Source organism: Hylobates moloch, unplaced genomic scaffold (genome assembly GCF_009828535.3).
Source record: "Hylobates moloch isolate HMO894 unplaced genomic scaffold, HMol_V3 SCAFFOLD_13, whole genome shotgun sequence".
NCBI lineage: Eukaryota > Metazoa > Chordata > Mammalia > Primates > Hylobatidae > Hylobates > Hylobates moloch.
Window position 1 is genome coordinate 101,830,748 of NW_026652288.1, and position 21,356 is coordinate 101,852,103.

A 21,356-nucleotide genomic window follows, 5' to 3' on the forward strand; every position below is an offset into this window, starting at 1 on the left:
TAATACAGTGTAATATCAGCTATAGTAAATGAGTCATTATATTGGAGGTATCGTAATTTATACTGCATTTTATTTAAAATTTGTGAAGATATAGATGTTGATATATGTTAGGTGCTTTTTATGTATTTTTTGCCTACAGAAATATAATTATTCACCAGATATTTTCTCAGCTGTTGTAGAGATCACAATTAGAAATCATGTATGTATCATGCCCCAAAAGAATTCAGATGATTAAGAAAGATACATAACTTATAATCACATTAATTCAATACAGTAATACATGGAATAAAAGTTGAAGATTGAATATAGAAGGTAAAATAAAAATTTAAAAATTAATGTCATTTTCTTAAAATTAAAGTCATCATAAATTATATTTTAAAAACATTTCACATTTTTGAAAGCAACTTGCTATATGATGCCAGACTGTGGAATTCTATAAATAAGTATTCAAGTTTGAAAAATATATTTTAAAAGATATTCAATTTAAAAAAAAAAAATGAAACATATGGAAAAGAAGAATAACAAAATAAGCAAAAACTTTCACTATGTCTTATGAAATATAAAGTGGTGCCAAAATTTTGTCACTTATTTCCTGACACTGATGTCTGTGATACCAAATTACCGAAAAAAAGAAGCCAAACAATAAAAAGGAAACTAAGGTAACCAAGAAAAAATAAAAGGATACTCTTATAACAAAACGTAATTAATGGCTAACCAATGTGAAAAGACTTAAATTAACACATGGCCGAGTGCGGTGGCTCACACCTGTAATCCCAGCACTTTGGGAGGCCGAGGCAGGTGGATCATCTGATGTCAGGAGTTCCAGACCAGCCTGGGCAACACAGTGAAACCCCGTCTCTACTAAAAATACAAAAACTAGCCACGCATGGTGGCACATGCCTATAGTCCCAGCTACTCAGGAGTCTGAGGCAGGAGAATCACATGAACCTGGGAGTTGGAGGTTGCAGCGAGCAGAGAAGATGGCACCATCACACTCCAGCCTGGCTACAGAGTGAGACTCCATCTCAGACAACAACAACAACAACAATACATATTCCACAATCTTCCCCTGAGGTCTGGGACAATCTAGATCAAACACCTCCTCAAGGGGAAGGTTGGGAACAGCATACGTGCATTCTAATGCTATCCTTTCAGCATGAGCATTTCCATTTGTCTATTCCAGATTTTAAAAAAGAAACTAAACATTCCTAATCTGTAATGTTTGATCTAGCAAAATAAAAAGAAGCAAAAAGCAAACAAAAATTTAGATCAACTCAACTTTATTTTGATTCTACTTAAAATTATTTAAAAATCTGTATTTGATACAAAAGGTAAATAAAACGGCATTCTCTTATAAGTTATTAAGTATTAGACCCACTTTTCAAAATGTATGATTTCTACAAGAGTTGATTAATCAGATGTGTCCAATATAAACTACAGTTAAACTAGATGATGGCACAAAAAAATCAATTCAAGGAACAAATGGTGAAATAAATATTATATGTCTAATTAAGACCATCATCCATAACATCTAGACAACAAAAAGAACTTCCTTTACTTAACTATCATGTTCTAAGTTTCTCTTTTCAATTTTAAAATGTTTAATCTAAACCAAGAATGGCACTATGGTAACCCAGGTATATAAAGAAAGAGCTGTCCTGTAGGCTGACTCATAACCGCTGACTTAGTTCACTTAGTTTATGAAAAACATTCAAATGTCCATGGGTTTTCCTTCCTTAGAACACATACAAAATGGCTGCTTAGATTCTAGCACACTACATGAAAAATACCAAAATGGAGGGATGTGGGAAAGCTCTTTTGTCATGTATTTCTGAGTTTCAGTAACTGCTGAGACATGCAGCCATACAGTTTCCCATCTCTATTCATTTATTTGTTGATGTGTTTACCGCCCACACTTACTGCCTATTGAAATTCTCCTCATCTTCTCCGGCCTGGCTCAAATGCCATACTCAGAGTGTGGGGGCTGTGGATAAAGCTCAGGGAGAGGATAAAGAGATTGGATGAGATAAGATCTCATGAAGGTACAGTCATTTTAAAGCCATTTAAAGGTGCTCTTGTAAGGAACTGGGAACCTTTGCAAAGGTTTCTAAAGGAAAGTAATGTGACATTAAATATGTTTTGAAAAATTCTGTGTAAAGAATAATCAGGGATTCAAGAAAAGGGAGGTTGAGACACCAGGTAGGAGATTTTACGACATTTCAGGTTGGAACAACAAGCCCCTAATTATGGCAGGAGGGATGAAGAAAAGGTTATATGAAACAGAAGCTGTTAGCTATGTGATGGCCATGACTGTGCTAATTCATCTTACTATCCCTTGTAGTTCCCAGAAAGTCTTCAGTTAGTACTTGATGAATAAACAATAGAGTAAAACATTACAGAGATACAGTCAATGAGGCGTGTGACTGATATAAAGAGATGAGTCAAAGATAAGTGGGGTCCCCAACTTGGCAAACAAGAGGGTCAGTGTCAGAAAACTACCAATATTTGCTAAGTGTCTACTAGGTATCATTAGTAGTGCCGTTGACTAAAAGGAGAAACTCAAGACGCAAAGCAGATTGGGTTCTGGAGGAAGATAATACATTCAAATTAAGGCAAATTGCATTTGAGTTCCCAGTGGAACTACCAGGAGGTATCTAGCATGTAGTTGAAAATTCGGATGAGGAACTCAGATGTTAATCTGTGGCTCAAAAATATAGAGGAGACAAGAGAAGTCAATAAAAATGAGCTTATCCAAGGAGAAACCATAGCCGAGCAAAGAGAAAAGCATGAGTCGAAGGAGGACGAAAAGATGTACTGTTTTCGGATCAGCAAAATGTATATCTCTTCATTATGATAGTTTTCAGACTGTAACAGTGAAATCGTGGACAACAATATGCTCAGAACTCTTAAAATTAAACACAGTAATGCCTTTGAGCATATAGTTTACATGCTGTGAAATCTACCTGCAAAAGTACCTGAATCAGTTCAGATGAGGTCTAGACCAACTGGAGATTTAATTTAGAATGCAAGAAAAAACCTCTTACGAAAATCCTAAGAGTTTGGTTAACGTTAAAAAATAATAAAATCCCTACTGTGAAATTACAAAGTTCTTTTCTCAAAGCACATTATAAACAGCAGTTGCAAGGATTATTAACCAAATATTACTGTACAGAGGGATAAAGTGATCTCGTAAAGGCCTCACAGAAATTCTAATCTAGACTGAAGGTATTTTACTCTGGGTTTATTAGACCAAATCTGGATTATTATATTTGATTCCAAGCAACACCCTCTACAATGATATTGATAAACTGGAGGTGAACAAATCTCCTATATGAAATACAGTTTCATAATAAGTGCTGTAAATCCTTCATCTCAAATAAATTCTTTCCAAATGTAGGATAGGTAAGTTTGGTGTGTCCTGATTTTCAGATAAGAAAAGTGAGGATTAGAAAAATTCAATACCTGACCATGTCTCTCTGACATGTCAGTTTTTCAATATTACTTCTATAGATGAGCTTAAAGCCACCTTGTATCAGGAAGAACTAAGAAAGTAAGTGAGACTTAGATTGGAGACAGTAAGACACAAATTGAGGAGCGGGAGAGAGGCAGTATTGCATAATCAAAGATTTATGTTTCCTAAAGCCTTGCTACTCAATGTGTGGTCACCAGGCCAGCAGCAATGGTATCACCTAGGAGAGAATTCCAAAGCCACTCCCGACTTGCTGAATCAGAATCTGCATTTCACGAGTATGAGAAGTGCTGATCTGAAGAACTATTACAGAGAGAAGGGATTAGAGATTTTTTCCTATGTTTCTATTTTTGTTTCTCAGAAGACTTGAATTAAGAAGCTTCCCAAAGACAGATTTTGAATTAATATTGGGGAAAAATCATTTAATAATCAGAGTTGACAACATATGTCATCCATTGAAGATCATAAGATTCAAATAGAAAGCTGAACTAAGGCTGTGAGCGGTGGCTGACACCTGTAATCCCAGCACTTTGGGAGGCCAAGGTGGGCTGATCACCTGAGGTCAGGAGTTTGAGACAAGCCTGACCAACATGGAGAAACCCCGTCTCTACTAAAAATACAAAAAAAAAAAAAAAAAAGCCGGGCATGGTGGCGCATGCCTGTAATCCCAGCTACTGGGGAGGCTGAGGCAGGAGAATCATTTGAACCCAGGAGGTGGAGGTTGCAGTGAGCCAAGATTGTGCCACTGCACTTTATAATTGAAAATGTAAATGAATGTACAGTGGATGGAGTCAGTGGGTTCAAATATGAAGGTAAATGACCTTTAAAGTTTTCTATAATATTAAGACTCTGTGATTACAATGTTAATGGGGTATATATAGGTTTGCTTTTTAATTCTATCTATATGCAGGATAGAGCAGAATCAAAAAATTTCACCCAACAAACTCAAATTTCCCAAAGGTTCATAGTGTATGTGAAGATGGCTCTATTTATGCGTATTCCTAGAACATTGCTGAGGTCTTTCACTCTCCCTCTCCACCAGGAGTAATAATTTGCATTCACCTTGTTTTCTTAGGCCTATGTCATTGGTAAGGTGACTCATCCAACAAATATATTTTATGTGACATCTACGTGTCAAGCAATATGCTAGGCTTTGTTCTTTACCATGTTCTACGTAAGGACTAACCTCAAGAAATGACTTTATTAGCACCCTGTTCTAATCAAACAGTAAACTAGCCAGTGATTCAGTAGAATCCTACATTCACTCTCAACTCAAATGTAAATAGGGAGAAATAACCCTCTAGGAACCCTCCAAATTGTTTTTGTAAAAGTTTCCTCATGTTTGACACACACTATGAGGTGGCCTCTAACTGACTGTTACGACATTTTCCTCAAAAAGAAAAAGAAAAAGCCCTTTTCATGGTTAAAACTGATTTTGTATTATACTTCAAATTCAGGGAGTAGGCCAAGCTTAGTTTTGGTGAAGTAACATGATCAGTGGTACAAAAGATAAAACTGAATTTTCCTGTGTATATTGTAATCATATTGCACAGATAAAGGAAATGGGAAAAAAAAGAAAAAGGTCAAATACCAATAACACCTATGGAAATAGATAATGTTTATAACATACATGAATAAAACTCACAGAAACTCTTAAGATATCATTTTAGGATATATTTTAACCATATCCTTCCTTACCAAGTCTTCCACTATTATCACTAATGAGCATAAATTAATTTCACAAACTGTCCATAATATTAAACGTGATGATTCTAAGAGAATGTCAAGGCTGATATTTAGTAAACGTTGTTTTTTAAAAAATTTTCATAATTGATGAAGTCCTGGTGGAAAACATATCTAAAAGGTATATCCCAAGTCTGGGAAATCTAAAAACTTGATAATTAAGGCATGACTTGCCTCTCCACAACCATTCCAATCAGTTCCTATGGCATCCTATACTTTACTACATTTCTATTGCTTAAAACTGTCCTGCAATATGACATTACACATTAACCTACCCAGAAATAAGTCTCCAACTTTCACTCAAAATCACATGGTTCCTTCCCTGTCTGTTTTTCAAAAATTGTTATATTATCTTCGAGACTACACTAGTAAATAAACATATTTTCCATTAAAACAAATACTAGTTCCACTATATTATTAAATTCCTCCAGGGCTGGGGTCCAAACTTATGTAATGGTCTACCTTGAAGGCCTGTCAAAATGCTAGAAGGAAAATTTAGAAATACAGTCAATTTGTGTCCAGTTGAATGAATCTAAGAACAAATAAAGAATATACAACAGAGAAGCTAATAAAAATATATTTGTTAAATTTGTGATATTCCATTTAATATACATGTCAAACCTTCTAGAACCTTCTATCAAACACATCATTAAACCATTTTCTTATATCTGACATACAGATATCTTGGAACACATAGACCTGCCCTCCCTCAGTTTTAGCACCATAAACATACATCAAGAATAATAAAGCTGAAAGGAATTTCGGAAATCATTGTTAGTAACCCTTTCGTGCTGAAAATAAGGAAACTAAGCTGAAGAGAAGAAAAACGACTTCCCCAAGGTCACTAGTACTCTAACTCCCAGTCCAGTATTTTTTATATGACGTCATTTTACCTTAGACTGAATCAAAAGCCTCTTTTATTTATATCTTCTTTTTAAAAAGGTAGGGTTTCAAACCAAGCAAAAGAATAAATACGGAGAACTGTAGCATACACAGAAGACTTATTTAATGCTGCTATCAATAACTTTAAAAGTAAGAGAGAAGAAGAAAAACCAATGAGGTAATCAAGAGTTGACAGAAAGAACCTTTTTCATTAAACCCAATCGATACTGTATTTCTCCATCACTTAGCGCTTCACCAAAGAAAGTGAAACCAGAGTGAATACGTTCCCTCAAGGGTATTTAACACTAAAATGACTTGTTGGTCTAAACTGTAAATGTAAGGACCAGACATGACTAAATCTGAAATCAATGGCAAAGGTTATTCCTCATTAACCTAATGTTAAGAAACCTAAGCCAGTCAAAATAGAAATGGGCCCTTTTCCAAACTGTCTGCACCACCCACTCCCTCTAGGTTTCTGGGGCAAAGACATAAATGAATATAAAGATGTTCCTTCTTTCAGCATTCCCATAGAAACTGCCCCCTGCATCAGTGGGTGCTCTGATAAGAAAGAGGTAAAGTTTGAAGGTGTTAGGCAAAGTAAATACTAAGTATAAGAAGGGATGGCCATTAGGAGTTGGGTTGGGGAATAAGTAAAGACATGAAGTTCTAAGTATTTATCTAACAACTATATATCAAATTAAACTGGAGTAATGATATTTTTGCAATTTAATATCAAATGAAGAAATATTTGTATTAGCCAAAAATACTGATTTAGTTTCTTTCCCAAAATTTTCACATATATGCAGAAATTCCCTCAGAGCCTGACTAGTACTGATGGCATGAGCACATTAGTCACCAATGGAATTAATTTCGTTTTGATGAATTATTTCTGATCACCTATTATGTAGAAAGCATTGAAACGACAGGGCCCTTGCCCTCCAAGAACTCACTCTCCAGCAGCAGAGACAAACAGGTACTTATAGAGTAATTATAAGACAAGACGGACTAACCACAGACAACAGTGCAGGGTATAAGGCCTGGGGCAGGCAGTGATTCATTCTACCTGGAAGGATCTGAGAAGATCTGGCAGAAGAGATGGGAGTTGAGCTGGGCTTTGAATAACGGGCAGGACTGCAGCAGAGTGGATAAATGAGGGGTTGTCTCTTGGTAAGTGAAGGATAGGTATGGAGGTTAATGGCATCCCTCGTGGAGAAATAAAAACATCTATAAACTAAAAGAACTGAAATGGATAGATGCAGTAAATGTTCTATGAATGTCAAGAAGGTTTGGGTCGGCTAGAGTAGTATGTGGGCAACGGTGGAGAAAGAACCTTGATTGTGGAGCCTATTCATATTGATGATACAATAATAAACTGTCTGCTGTTAACCACACATTGAGCCCACACGTGTATTTTTAAAAGACAGATTGTGGCTAATTTTTTTAAATTAAGAAATTACTGTTTTTCTTGAAATATAGACATTAAAGGAGAAACAGTCCAAAATAATACAGCAAAACTATAACTTGGAACACACTAACACAAATCCGGCAAGAGTTAACAAATCTTAATTAAATACTGCTTTACACAAAAGAAGGCAAGGATTTTCTCAGTATTTCTATATCCCATTCCCTAGCACATGATATACAAATACTCAATGGGTGTGTAGTGATATAACTTGACTATAGATATTTAAACGCATCTACCCAACATTTATATCGCTCCAGACACAGAACAGGCAGATAGCTCTTGCTACCAGCATTGGGCAATGGGCCCTAAAAGGAGGCAGCTGTGGGGTAGCAGTAAGGCATAGGCTTGTCGCAAATTTCAGTCCTTGCTCTGAGTTTCATAGTTGTATGACCTAACACCCACTATGAGTCTTATTTCTTTCTTCCATGAGGTGGGCAGGTGTATTGTAATGAGCTGTGCTTTCCAATTCAAACCCACCAACACTTTTCATATATACCTTAGCAGGTGGACATCTCAAGGCTAATGTCACAGATACTCAACCCCAAGTGCAAGATATATAATGGCCTGGGACAAAAGTCTTAATCAAAGTGCCAGTTCAATCAGACTTTGAATTCAAATAATGAACCCAGGTGCATAAAGCTTGCTGCTCTTCAGCCCTAACAGGTGTCCGCATAATTGCAAAGAAAACCAGCACCAGACTGAATGTAGCTGCTGAGCATGAAAAAGACAGCAGGCAGGACAGCAGTTTCAGTGAAAATAACAAGAGTCAGGACCAAGGAACCTCCATCTTCACCAGACCAAAACTTACCCTGACGGGGCAGGCTCCAAACCAAGACGGGTAGTTCCATTAGCAGAATTATAATGAATGGAGCTCTAACTCATAAAGCCATGTGGTAACCCAGAAAATGCACTCGGGAACATTTCAAAGAAGGGAGTTTTGTGGCAATACCAGGAAAAGCATAATTTCAAAGCAAGTTTCCTTCTTGGTCCTGCTTTTCTCATGACCTGTAGGTGGAGAGGGAGGAGTAGATAGAATGCCTGGGAAACCAGAGCTGCAGAATGCGGAGGCGGCCTGGCCACAATGCTGCCAACTCCTTTCCTGGGCAAAGCTGCAGAGGATAATGGCCCAGGGATTGTCAGGGAAAGACAGGTGAGGCAAGGAGGCAATGAGGAATCCTCTCTACTTTTCTGAAAAGAAAGTAAATCTCCAGTTTCTCAGAGGAATATCCTATAAGAAGACTACAGAGGATGTCTGAGTTTCTATCATTGTGACTTCCTTTCCTAGAATTCTGAGCTTCTGAACCATCACCTCATATGCCATCTATTCTTCTCCTAGCTAGAGTCGAGTTGCAAAAACCCCACCGCAGTATCCTTTGAAGCAACAAAGCATGACAGCAACACATATGTGACTCGCTCCTCAGTGAGAAACTTGGGTTTCCATAGAATTTGAGATCCTCTATATGTTCCATCATTTTCTATTAATTACTCAGATATGAATGAACCTTTTCTGTTGCGGCCTCTGTGGGTGACTCCGGGTGACTTTCCTTTCTCAAATGTAATATTGTATGTAGAAGGTATACTGTATAGACAGCTAGAGCTATTTGGCTGAAAACAGAACCTGACACCTATTCTAACCAGAAAATCTGAATATAGATCCCTACTTTGGGCACTTATTTAAATTCTGCCCCTGGTTCTTAATGATTTTTAATGCATTATCTGATTCTAGGACACTGTGAAGGTGATCTGGGTCATCTTTTGCATTCCCAAAATTAAAATACAACATTTAAATCACCAGTGCAATTAAAAAAAAAAAACTCTTTATGAACTTTTTAGTCTATTTTATCTTTATAATAACTTACACAACTTATCCAGGTTTATAGTTCTTCTTTCATGAATTTCACTCTTCCCTTCAAACCCCCTTTTAAAAAAAAATCTAAAACACTGCATGCAGCACACTGATTTAATTTCTGATCCTTGAAGAGACAAAATAAGCCTAAATTGGTGTCAAGAGAAAGACTGATATTTTAGACAGATTTCTTTATTAGTGCATTGCAAGTGATTAAACCATAGGATGCAGTTAGGAACACCCAAAACAGCACACTAAGAGAATAGTTTTGTCCTTCAAGTAAGAAGCAGGGAAAAGATTTGTGTTTCATGTTCCCAGTCACAAATGTTTCTCCTGGGGTGAGAGGAGCTACAGTTAATAGCTTTTCGGCTAAAGAGGCCCTTATATATTCTTTTTTCTTTCTTTTTTCCTTTTTTGAGACAGAGTCTCGCTTTGTCACCCATACTGGAGTGCAGTGGTGTCATCTCCAGTAGATGCAACCTACACCTCCCGGGTAGGTGATTTTCCTGCCCCAGCCTCCCAAGTAGCTGGGATTATAGGCATGCACCACCACGCCTGACTAACTTTTGTATTTTAGTAAAGACAGGGTTTCACTATGTTGACCAGGCTGGTCTCGAACTCCTAACCTCAAGTGATCTGCCCGCCTCAGCTTCCCAAAGTGCTGGAATTACAGGTGTGAGCTAGCTCTTATATATTCTTATACATAGCTCCTTTGTTTTTCAAAGACAGAAACTGAGGTCCATTTCCAGGACTGGCAGAGTAGAAAGAAAACTAGATTAGGAAAAACAAACCTGAGTTCAAATCCAGAATCTAACCAGTCCTGTGAAACTGAGAAGCCCCAGGCTTTCCAGGACCTCAGCATCCTCAGGTGGGAAGGAGAGATGCTACCTTCAGAATCCTTCTTCCTCTGAGGCTTGCTCAATGAGTCAGGATGTCATTTCCTCATCAATTTAACAGCAACTGAAGAACTGCAGTGACACAGGCGGTATGCTAAGTGCTGAGAAATCTAGTGCTGACCAGGTCCTGTGCTTAGGAACTGAAGTTTTCATCAGGAAGACGAGGCATGCAAGCATTCCATATGATGATGCAGCTCAGTTTTGGGACATCATTAAACACGGGAAAGATTCATACAGAAGCGAAAAAAAAATGGTACCTTGGACAGAATGTTCATGTGCCCCTCCCCTTGCCCAATGTTGAAATCCTAACCTCCAAGATGATATTAGGAAGTGGAAGCCTTTGAGAAGTGATTAGGTCATGAAGCCTCTCCCCTCATGAATGGGATTAGTGGTCTTACAAAAGAGACCCCAGGGAGCTCCCTTGCCCCTTGCCATTTGAAAAAGCAGCCAAGACTGCCATCTATGACCTAGGAAGCAGGCCCTCACAGACACCGAATCTTCTGGCACCTTGATCTTGGGAATGCCAGCCTCTCGAACTGTGAAAAATACATTTCTGTTGTTTAAGCCACCTGTGCATGGTATTTTATCCTAACAACCAGAATGGGCTGAGACAGAAGAGATCATCATTGTAAATTCCATTAGTGTATAAAATTTCTAGGCATCATGGATGTGTTCCTAAAGACATTAACAAAATCACTAATTTTGTTTAAGGGCCACAGTTATGAAATAAAGGAATTGGAACAGGCTGGGGACTCTCAACCCTGGCTGCATATTAGCATCATATAGGGGGTTAAAAACAAGCAAACAAAACTGATGGCTGATGCCTGGGTCCCAGAGTGAACACACTAAATCAGACTTTCTAGGTGTTTGGCATTAGTACATTTTAAAAACTCCCAGTTGATTTCATTTTCCAGCTAGGGCTGAGAACCACTGGCTTATATAAGCTCTACATGCTAACATTTTGTAATTAAGCGTACTGATCCTATTTGACTCATGTCATTCTTCAGTTCTAGGGAACCAAGTTTGGTCTTAGGCCTTAGGACCCTCTCTATTGATTCCTGAAAAGTAACGATAAAAGACTGTATAGAGTACAGTTATCGCTCCCTATGTTCAGGGTGAGGAGTGGTGGTTACAAGACCCCCACCCTCAGGATACCCAACTGGAGGATCCTCAAGTCCTTTACATAAAATGGCATAGTATTTGCATAGCATGGTTGTACTATGGTTGTCTTCTTGAATACTTCCATCTATGGTTGGTTGAATCTTCAAGTGCAAAACCATCAGTCCAAGTTTCAATTATGAGGCATTAACATAAGTGTGGTTAGAAGCATGGAGTCTGGGAGGCCTATAAATACTACAAACGAATCAAATAACTAACAATAGGCAGAAAAATAGAACTTTATAAAATTTGTGTTTGTAAAGTCACTTGACTATTCAAAGGCCAATGAGTGTTTCCTTGAGAGTTCAAGAATAAAGTAAACAGCCTTATATATATGGATATTGTAAAACTGTTAAACAATAAATAAAACCCAATCTTCCACCTTCACATTCTTTTCTTTTTTTTTGAGACCGAGTCTCGCCATGTGGCCCAGACTGGAGTGCAATGACACGATCTCGGCTCATTGCAACCTCCACCTCCCGGGTTCAAACAATTCTCCTGCCTCAGCCTCCTAAGTAGCTGGGATTACAGGCACCCACCACCACGCTCAGCTAATTTTTGTATTTTTAATAGAGACTGGGTTTCACCATGTTGGCCAGGCTGGTCTCGAACTCCTGACCTTGTGATCCACCCACCTCAGCCTTCCAAAGTGCTGCGATTATGGGTGTGAGCCACCACACCCGGTCCCCACCTTCACATTCTATAGTGTTTTGTAGTTGGGCAATTACATTATTTGACTTCTATCAACCCTGCTCCTTCCCCAGCGTTCCTCTATCTCTGCAAACATGCAACTCACTATGGAATAGTTCAGCCAGGGATTATCCAGGCACCTTCGACTCTCCACTCATAGTCTACCTCTAATGAGGTTCTGCTCATTCTACCTTTACCCATTCTTTTTATATCCATGGCCATCAACTTCGTTTCAACATCATCTATAGCCTAGACCAGTGGTTCTCAAACTTTTTGTTTTCAGGATCCTTTACACTCCTAGAAATTATTGAGTACCCCAAAGAGCTTTGTGCTTATGTAGTTTATATCTCTCAATATTTACTGTATTTAGAAGTTACAATGAAATTTTTCAAATAATTATGTTTATTAAAACAATAAGCCCCACTAAGTGTTAACATAAATAGCATGATTTAATAAAACTTATCTTTATTTTCCAAAACAAACAAAAAGGAATTAATGGAAAGACTAGTTTATAAATTGTTTGTAAATCTTTTTAATGTCTAGCTTAACAGAAGTCAGCTTGTTCTCAAGTCTGCTTCTGCATTCAATCTCTTTTGGTATCTTATTGTGGATGAAGTATGTAAGGATAACCTGGCCTCACAAAGGAACGTGGTTGAAAAGGGAGGAAACTTTTAGTACCTTTTACAGATGATTGTGGATATATCACACAGTCTCTAGAAAATTCCACTGGACACTTGTGACAGAATGAGTGAAAATGGCAAATAACTAGTGGTATTAGGAAATATTTTTTATGAAAATCATTTTGACCTTGTGGATCCACTAAAAGATGTTCAGGAAGCTTCTAGGGCCTCTGTACCATACTGTACTTTGAGAACTGCTGGTCCAGACTGATGCCCTAGCCTCCTTACTATTCCTTTGCTTCTACTCTGGCTCCGTTGCTATCCATTCTCTTCTCCAAAGGCAAAGTGCCCAATTAAAAATACAAGTCGCATGATATCACCCCGTACTGCTGATCTTTCTTTGGACCCTGGATTAAAATAAAAAATTCATCTTAGGCTTCTCAAGGCCCTGAGGTTCTTGCCAAGCTTTCCAACATCATCTGTACCCCTCTCCCCTTGTTCTCATTGCTCCAGCTATACTTCAATTTCTTCAAAAGCACCGAGCTCCCTCTCACATCAATCTTCATGCAAGTTGTTCTCTTCTGCCTTGAATGTTCTTCCATCCCTGCCTGCCTGTTTCATCTTTTGGAGCTCAGCTTAAATGATTCTTCCTCAAAGAGGCATTTCTTGACCAAAAGCTAGAGGTAATCCCTTCATCTTATAAATCAGCAAACTGAGGTGCAAAGATATTAAGAAACTTGCCTAATATTCTTACAAATAATAAGACCATAATTTGAATTCACATCCTACTCCAAAGTCCAGGTACTTAATCATTCTGCTATGCTATCACTTAAGTTAAACAAACAAACAAAAAGATTAAATCTTACAGAGCTCTCTTTAACTTGGTGTTAACCTCTTTACTCTCCAAAACATCTGAAGCAATTGTTTAAGTTTATGGTTAAGAGAGTCTGGCCCTCTGGGCCCAAGTCTCCCAGTGGGTCCTTAGGTATCCCACGTGGCACCCCTTGATATCATCAAGGCTCCTGGCATTCAGGCAGGAACATCTGAGCCAGGAGCCTAAGCCCAGCACATAACAACATAGCCATGGGATTGCTTCTTCAGTCCTGCCCTGAAGATCTCCATCAGCTTTCCACTTCTCTCCTCCACTCTGGGAGATCTAGACCACACACACAGCAAAACAAACCATGTAACCATGTTCCACATTTCTTGAACTTCTCATCAGATTCCCCCCAACAATAGTTTCCCAGCTTCCTAACCCTCAGTGTGGTGGGAGATAAAAGCAGATTATCTGCAGTGTGGAACTGGGGGCCATGTGACACTTAGTCATCTTCTGATTCCATGAATCTGAACAAGTCTCACTGCCACTTGAGGCTTAGTTTTCTTTTTTCTAAGATGGGGCTATTTCAGCAGACTGCTATAAAAAATAAAAGAAGCAAAAATTATAAAGAAATTCTGTAAATCCTGGTCAAGTTATTATTATTAAAATTTATTATTATAGATGATTAATTTATAGGCATTTTGCATCTAAGCCTTCTCCCACTCACAGATGTTTAGGAGGTAGTCTTGGAATCAGAGCCCTTTAGATGTGGTGCACCTTTCTTTAGAAAATAGGAAAAGTTCTGTAATTCCATGGGTAAGCCAGAAGATAAAATCCAAAATCTAGCATATCAAGTGTGTCCCCTATGTCTAACAAGGCTGTTTTGTGGAATCATCATAAAATCTATAATAATTATATATGTCAAAAGCAAATATACATGATGATCATGCATTCAAAGAAGAGACAAGAAAAAATTAATCACTATTAACACATTTCCAAAGCAAATCTACAAATTTTCCAGAGCAAATTTATTCTCTCACCTTAATAAAAGCAATGTGTTTCCATATGAATAAGCCCAGGACTTTTTAAAATACAATTTTATGAGACAAAGCTTACATTTCTAAAGATCTTCCAAAATATTCCTATTGCTTCCTCAAATGCAGAGACTGCCTCATTTCCTATAAATTGTTTTTCTACTTCTGTTCAAGAAAAACAAATTCATTAATACTTAAAAGACTTAATCTCGAGTTACGGCTTGAGATCTCTGTGGGATGAAAGAAATCAAGAGATCACAATAACTGCTATTTTAAAATGTCCTTACAATGGAAACATAATTTGTTGATGAGAATGCACTGCTGTAGAGAGAACAGAATTTAAAAAACATGTTCAAAATATCAGTTTAAACCCTAAGGTGGGATTCTGAAAAGTTAGGGGTCTTACTGTTGTTGTTTATTTTTTAACAAAAATCAAGCCAAATATCATTTAATTAGGCTGATTTTGCAGTTCATATATGAGTCATACTTTTAAAAGAGAAAATGTAATCAAAGTACTTCCTATAAATGTAAAATATCACCTGTCATATAAATCTATTCTTGACCCATATATTGGCCAAAACTATTTCAATTTATAAAAATATAACTCATATTCCATAAATCACATGATTAAACATTATTTCACCTTTACTGTCAACTTTCTTCTTGAAGTTTCTATTTCCTATGATATTTTCTTCCTCTATGCAAAAGGATATGTTTTATAATAAAAATGGTGAATGAGTATACTGTTAAACACTGTGCATCTACCAAAACAATTTAAAAGAATACTGAAATACTTTGAATAACCATAATTTTTATAACAGCAGAAACAGGGACTCAGACAGATAAGGTAAATGAAAATCAACAAAATCAGGTAAATTACAATTACTACTTTGATTTATTTTACCATGTAGTGTAATTCTACTCCATCACTTTTTAAAGGGATCGGAGTATGAAATCAAATCTTTAAATTATAAAAAAATTCTGAAGATCTTTAGGTTTTAAGATAGATTTTTCCTGATTGATTATTCTTTTAATGTTCTGGTTTGAGGCAAGAAACTAAGTTATATAGAAATATAATAAAAACACCCACATCACTTAAAATACCTAGATTTAGGCTTAATCAATTGCTTTGCTCTTTCCAGAGAGGGTCTCATTTGAAAAATGAAAGAGTAATATTGATGACCTTCAAGGTTTGTGGCCACTCAGACATTCAGATTCTACGAACACCTTTCCCTCCTTGATTATGTGTTACCCTTTGTCTGTAATAACTTCTGAGTCAAAACATACATCATTTTGTAGTCAATCATTTGTACTATTGTTTCTACTCAAAATAAAGCAAAAGGTTGGACATGAATAAGCATGTAATTCATACGGATGTACTAACAGTCTAGATACAGCAAATTAAGCGGCATCAACATTTAGGCAAATATTCTAGTGTGCCTGACTAATACAGCCTTTTCACACATAAATAATGACTCAAATAATGACTGTAAGTACACTCTTTTCTCATTAGAAAGTGTGCAAACAGAAATGTTCTGAAGGCTTTTTCATGGTTCAATGATCTCATCCAACTTTCCAGTTCAGGGTCTCCAACATTTCATTTTCAAAGATCTACAGGCCCTAAGGGGCTCATTAACCCTATGCTGCCTATAGGTCTTCAATAATGCTATAGGGTGATCATTGCTGAAGTCCAATGGCCTCCTTAGCCTATGCCTTCTTCTACAAGTTACCTCTTCTACTCTACCTTATCTCTGTTCTAATTATAAAATAATGATCACAATGATAATAATAATACCAATGGTTAAAACTTTGACAGAAGACATCCAGTTCTTTACACTAGTTGACGTTACTTTCTGCTGTGTTGCAAAGAAGGTAGGAAAAAAAGTCAACTGAATCTAGTTCTAGTCTCAATTTTGACAAAACCTAGTTGTGTAACCTTAGATAAATTACAAACTTGCAATGGATTTCTCATTTATAAAGACAGAGATTTTGCTGTACAAAAAGGATCCAATGTGCACCCTGACCCTGAAACTGTGTGATGTGAGGCCATACCTAGTCATTTCCCATGTTTTCATTCTGTGTTACTGTCATTTTAACATCTGTGTTACATTTTAACATTCTGTGTTACTGAGCCCTTTGCCATGATAATTTCAGGATCCCCACTGTATTTATACAGCTTCAATACTACATATATCAGAACTTGGTTAGCTAAGAAAAAAGAGAAGGAGAGATACTCAATGTGTCAGCCCTGAAATCAGAAATACAACCGTGGCCTTTCCCATCAAACACTTGCCTTAGATTCACTTCCTAAGCCTCGCTCCCCTAGAAAGTCTAGTCAATGGAACATGTGTCTCAGTGACAGAAATTCAGAGCGGAAATTCTTTATCAGGACAAATTATTCCACTTCACCATTTTACCATTTGTGAGTTACTTTGTTAGTTCACAATGATATGGCTTAGGAAGGCTAGTGATTTCAAGAATCAGTCAAATATTAAGTGAATACAACGTCAAAGTGATTATAAAACAGATTCAAATAGTTTTTCTTTTTGGTGTTTAGCAACTTCCTCCCAATCCAACTAAAGATTCTTCTCTGGAACTGATATGTGGAAGGTGCTATCTCTCTATAAATAGACTTATTCCATGCTATGTGAATCATGGCTGCTGACAGCAAATCAACAGATTAATTATTTGGCTTTGTTAGTAAAGATGATAGCACATTATCATCTTCCCAAAATGCTTTTACACACACCACACGCCCATTCTTCTAAGCTAAGCTTCAGAACAAACTGAAATGGTAAACAAATACACGCAGTTTGACCTTGCACTGGGAATGTCTTAATAGGTTCTGCCATCTCTCTGCCAGATTGTTATTTTGACACTTTAGTTAAAGGAAGTCACCAGTCAGGATCCTCTCTGATAAGATGAACACTGTGTAGAAGAAAAAGGGAGGCAAATTAAATGAACACTGAAGAAAACAATAAACTCAGAAATTGCCTCGAATCTCTGTTTTCTAATGAGATGCTAAGGAAGAGCCCACAGGAAGCAGCAAATACAGTCCTTCCTTCCCATGCAAAATGAAGCCATGAAAATTAAGCCATGCAAAAGTAACCCATTGATCATCTCCAACTCAACTCCAGATATCAGGATCAGTGTATCTTATCCGTTCACATATATCCACCTATCATTCTTATTATCTTGTTTTTTAGAAGAGGCTGACTATGATCAACTCAAAAACATCATATAATTATCCCAACTAGGGTGCAAGCACGTACTTCAGAGATTGAGATATAAAATCACATTGAGTTCAGAACCTTGAAGTTCTCTGTAGACCACATAAGCCCTAAGAAAAGAAGCCTCCAAATTATCCCTCCACGACAGAACAGGTTATTTTATTTTCCACTAGTGAGTTACTTTGTAGAGGTAATTCAAACTATTGCATAAATCTTCACTTTATAAAATGAACATGCTATACTAATTGGACATAAAACAATAGGGTCTAATAGCTCCTGTCTTGGGATCATAATTATTTTTGTATACTCCTGAAATTTACTACTTTATCATCATCACAAAATAAGAAAATGAGCCTAGTATGGAGTGGACAATGTCATGAAAACCCAACGGAAAATGAAACAGGGTCGCTTCTTCACAAGGCTTAATCCCAAATTTCTGAGCTAATTCTGAGCCCCACTTGTCCAGACTTCCCAAGTGTCATCCTTCATCCAGTGGACCCAACCATGTACCTCATTGCTGGAAACCAACAGCACACCACAGTCAGAGTTGCAAAGAGACAAACTAGCCAACAGATTACAGGGCATTACTCCCTTTCTAGACAGTATTTCCTTTCAGTTGTCCACAATAGGGGTAGAGTATCTGCAGAATGCAAATGGCTCTGCAGCCACAACCCAGAAAACCAACAGTCTGATGGAAGCACAGATCTCTCCGCAATTCTGCTTCCATTCTCTCAAGCTGGGAACACTGGTCTGGCTTGACCTGGGAATCATCATGTCAAAACTTTGGGTATCCAATTTCCCTTTGCAAGTAGAGACATATCCAAAAGCAGTCATCTGCGGTCAGGGCTGCAGAAGAGAATTAGCTTCAGAAAGCCCATGCCATGAAAATCTCTGATCAAGCTGAAGTTTTCTTTACACTCCTTGAGGCCAAACTGTGTATACTGTCTTGTTCCCTCAATGTCTCAAAAGTGTGAGTGTGCTAAGTATGGTAATAGGACAGAAACGTTAATGAGCAGAGTCCTTGGAAACCATGAGAGGGGTTGGAAGAAAATAACAGGAAAATGAAGACTGTGTAAAGGAAGTGAAGTGGCATGAGGGAAAAATGAAGAGGTGAGAAATTGACAAGAGCGTCTGAAAGATGCAATGCCAAGTGTTGCCGGAGGAAGAGTTGGAAAAATAATAAATTTAAGTTCATCTGGTGTCTACTAGGTGTCTGTCATGGATTATGAGGGATAAGGGAAGGGCTGTATTAATCTTTAGGTCCTCAGTGGGCAGCGTAAGTACTGTACTCTATAGATGGATGGATGCGTGGATGGATAGATGCATGGATGGATGGATGGGAGAGCAGGAGAGAGAACGGATGAATGAATAAATGAATGAATGAGGTGGTCACTCCCTTCAAGGACTCTACAGGCTCTTTTGGAAGAAGTGCATCTATACTTGTAATTCTTCTCCTAGTCAAACCCTGGATTGATCAAAGTAGAGTGTTTTTGCTGAATATGGGGCAAGAAGCTATTAACTGACAGAGTGGTTGAAAGAGAGAAGTCTGGAAATGAGAGAAGAGGGGTCAGAATGTAAAAGAGGAATCCTGGTTCCCTTCCACGGGGGTCCCGAGGTGCTTTGAGGAAGGGGAGAGAGGGTGTCCCCCTCTGGGGAGCCCACTCTCCGGGCTTCTACTGACCTGGTCTCCGCCTCACCGGCCTCTTGCGGCCGCTGCAGAAGCGCACTTTGCTGAACACCCCGAGGACGTGCCTCTCGCACAGGGAGCGCCCGTCTTTGCTGGGGCTGGAGCGGCGCTTGGAGGCCGACACCCGGTCGCTGTTGGACTCCCTCGCCTGCCGCTTCTGCCGGATCAAGGAGCTGGCTATCGCCGCAGCCATAGCTGCTCAGCGAGGGCCCCAGGCTCTACTGCGCCCTCCGGCTCGCGCTCCGCCGGGGAGAGGGCAGGACCTCGGCGGCCAGGGACAGGGCAGTCGCGGGGAGGCAGTGCTAAAATTTGAGGCGGCTGCAGTATCGAAAACCCGGCGCTCACAAGGTTAGTCAAAGTCTGGGCAGTGGCGACAAAACGTGTGAAAATCCAGATGTAAACTTCCCCAACCTCTGGCAGCCGGGGGGCGGGGCGGGGCGGTCCCAGGCCCTCTTGCGAAGTAGACGTTTGCACCCCAAACTTGCACCCCAAGGCGATCGGCGTCCAAGGGGCAGTGGGGAGTTTAGTCACACTGCGTTCGGGGTACCAAGTGCAAGGGGAAGAACGATGCCCAAAATAACAAGACGTGCCTCTGTTGGAGAGGCGCAAGCGTTGTAGGGTGTCCAAAGTATACCTACACATACATACATAGAAAACCCGTTTACAAAGCAGAGTCTGGACCCAGGCGGGTAGCGCGCCCCCGGTAGAAAATACTAAAAAGTGAATAAAACGTTCCTTTAGAAAACAAGCCACCAACCGCACGAGAGAAGGAGAGGAAGGCAGCAATTTAACTCCCTGCGGCCCGCGGTTCTGAAGATTAGGAGGTCCGTCCCGGCAGGGTGAGGTCTACAGAATGCATCGCGCCGGCTGCGGCTTTCCAGGGGCCGGCCACCCGAGTTCTGGAATTCCGAGAGGCGCGAAGTGGGAGCGGTTACCCGGAGTCTGGGTAGGGGCGCGGGGCGGGCGCAGCTGTTTCCAGCTGCGGTGAGAGCGATTCCCGGCCAGCAACACTGCAAAGAGAGCGGGAGGAGAGGGAGGGGGGAGGGCGCGAGGGAGGGAGGGAGATCCTCGAGGGCCAAGCACCCCTCGGGGAGAAACCAGCGAGAGGCGATCTGCGGGGTCCCAAGAGTGGGCGCTCTTTCTCTTTCCGCTTGCTTTCCGGCACGAGACGGGCACAGTTGGTGATTATTTAGGGAATCCTAAATCTGGAATGACTCAGTAGTTTAAATAAGCCCCCTCAAAAGGCAGCGATGCCGAAGGTGTCCTCTCCAGCTCGGCGCCCACACGCCTTTAACTGGAGCTCCCCGCCATGGTCCACCCGGGGCCGCCGCGCCGAGCTGGTCTCCGCACAGGCTCAGAGGGAGCGAGGGAAGGGAGGGAAGGAAGGGGCGCCCTGGCGGGCTCGGGATCAGGTCATCGCCGCGCTGCTGCCCGTGCCCCCCAGGCTCGCGCGCCCCGGCAGTCAGCAGCTCACAGGCAGCAGATCAGATAGGGATTACCCGCCGGACGCAAGGCCGATCACTCAGTCCCGCGCTGCCCATCCCGGCCGAGGAAGGAAGTGACCCGCGCGTTGCGAACACCCGCGCGTCCGCTCGGGTGGGGCGAGGGCTGGCTGCAGGCGACGTTGGCTCGCGGCGGCTGCGGCTCCTGGCCGGAGCTGCCCACCATGGTCTGGCGCCGGGGGCGCAGGCGGGGCCCCTAGGCCTCCTGGGGCTACCTCGCGAGGCAGCCCAGCGCGCAACCCGGGCGCTTGGGGCCGGAGGCGGAATCAGGGGCCGGGGCCAGGAGGCAGATGCAGGTGGCTGCCAACTCGCCCAAC

The 21,356-nt window shown here is 40.0% G+C and overlaps 1 protein-coding gene across 3 annotated transcripts in view; it reads right to left on the minus strand.

Annotated features, from left to right (window-relative positions):
• Window positions 1-21,356, minus strand: part of FGF12 (fibroblast growth factor 12) — a 600,621-nt gene that overhangs the window by 249,791 nt on the left and 329,474 nt on the right. Inside the window, exon 1 of one of the 3 annotated variants that reach the window (XM_032171916.2) lies at window positions 19,532-20,854. The exons of the other annotated variants lie outside the window; for them this stretch is intronic. Coding sequence (XP_032027807.1) covers window positions 19,532-19,730 — 199 coding nt within the window. The 5' untranslated portion in view covers window positions 19,731-20,854. Of the gene's footprint in view, window positions 1-19,531; window positions 20,855-21,356 lie in introns of those variants that run through there. 3 annotated transcript variants of the gene reach the window in all.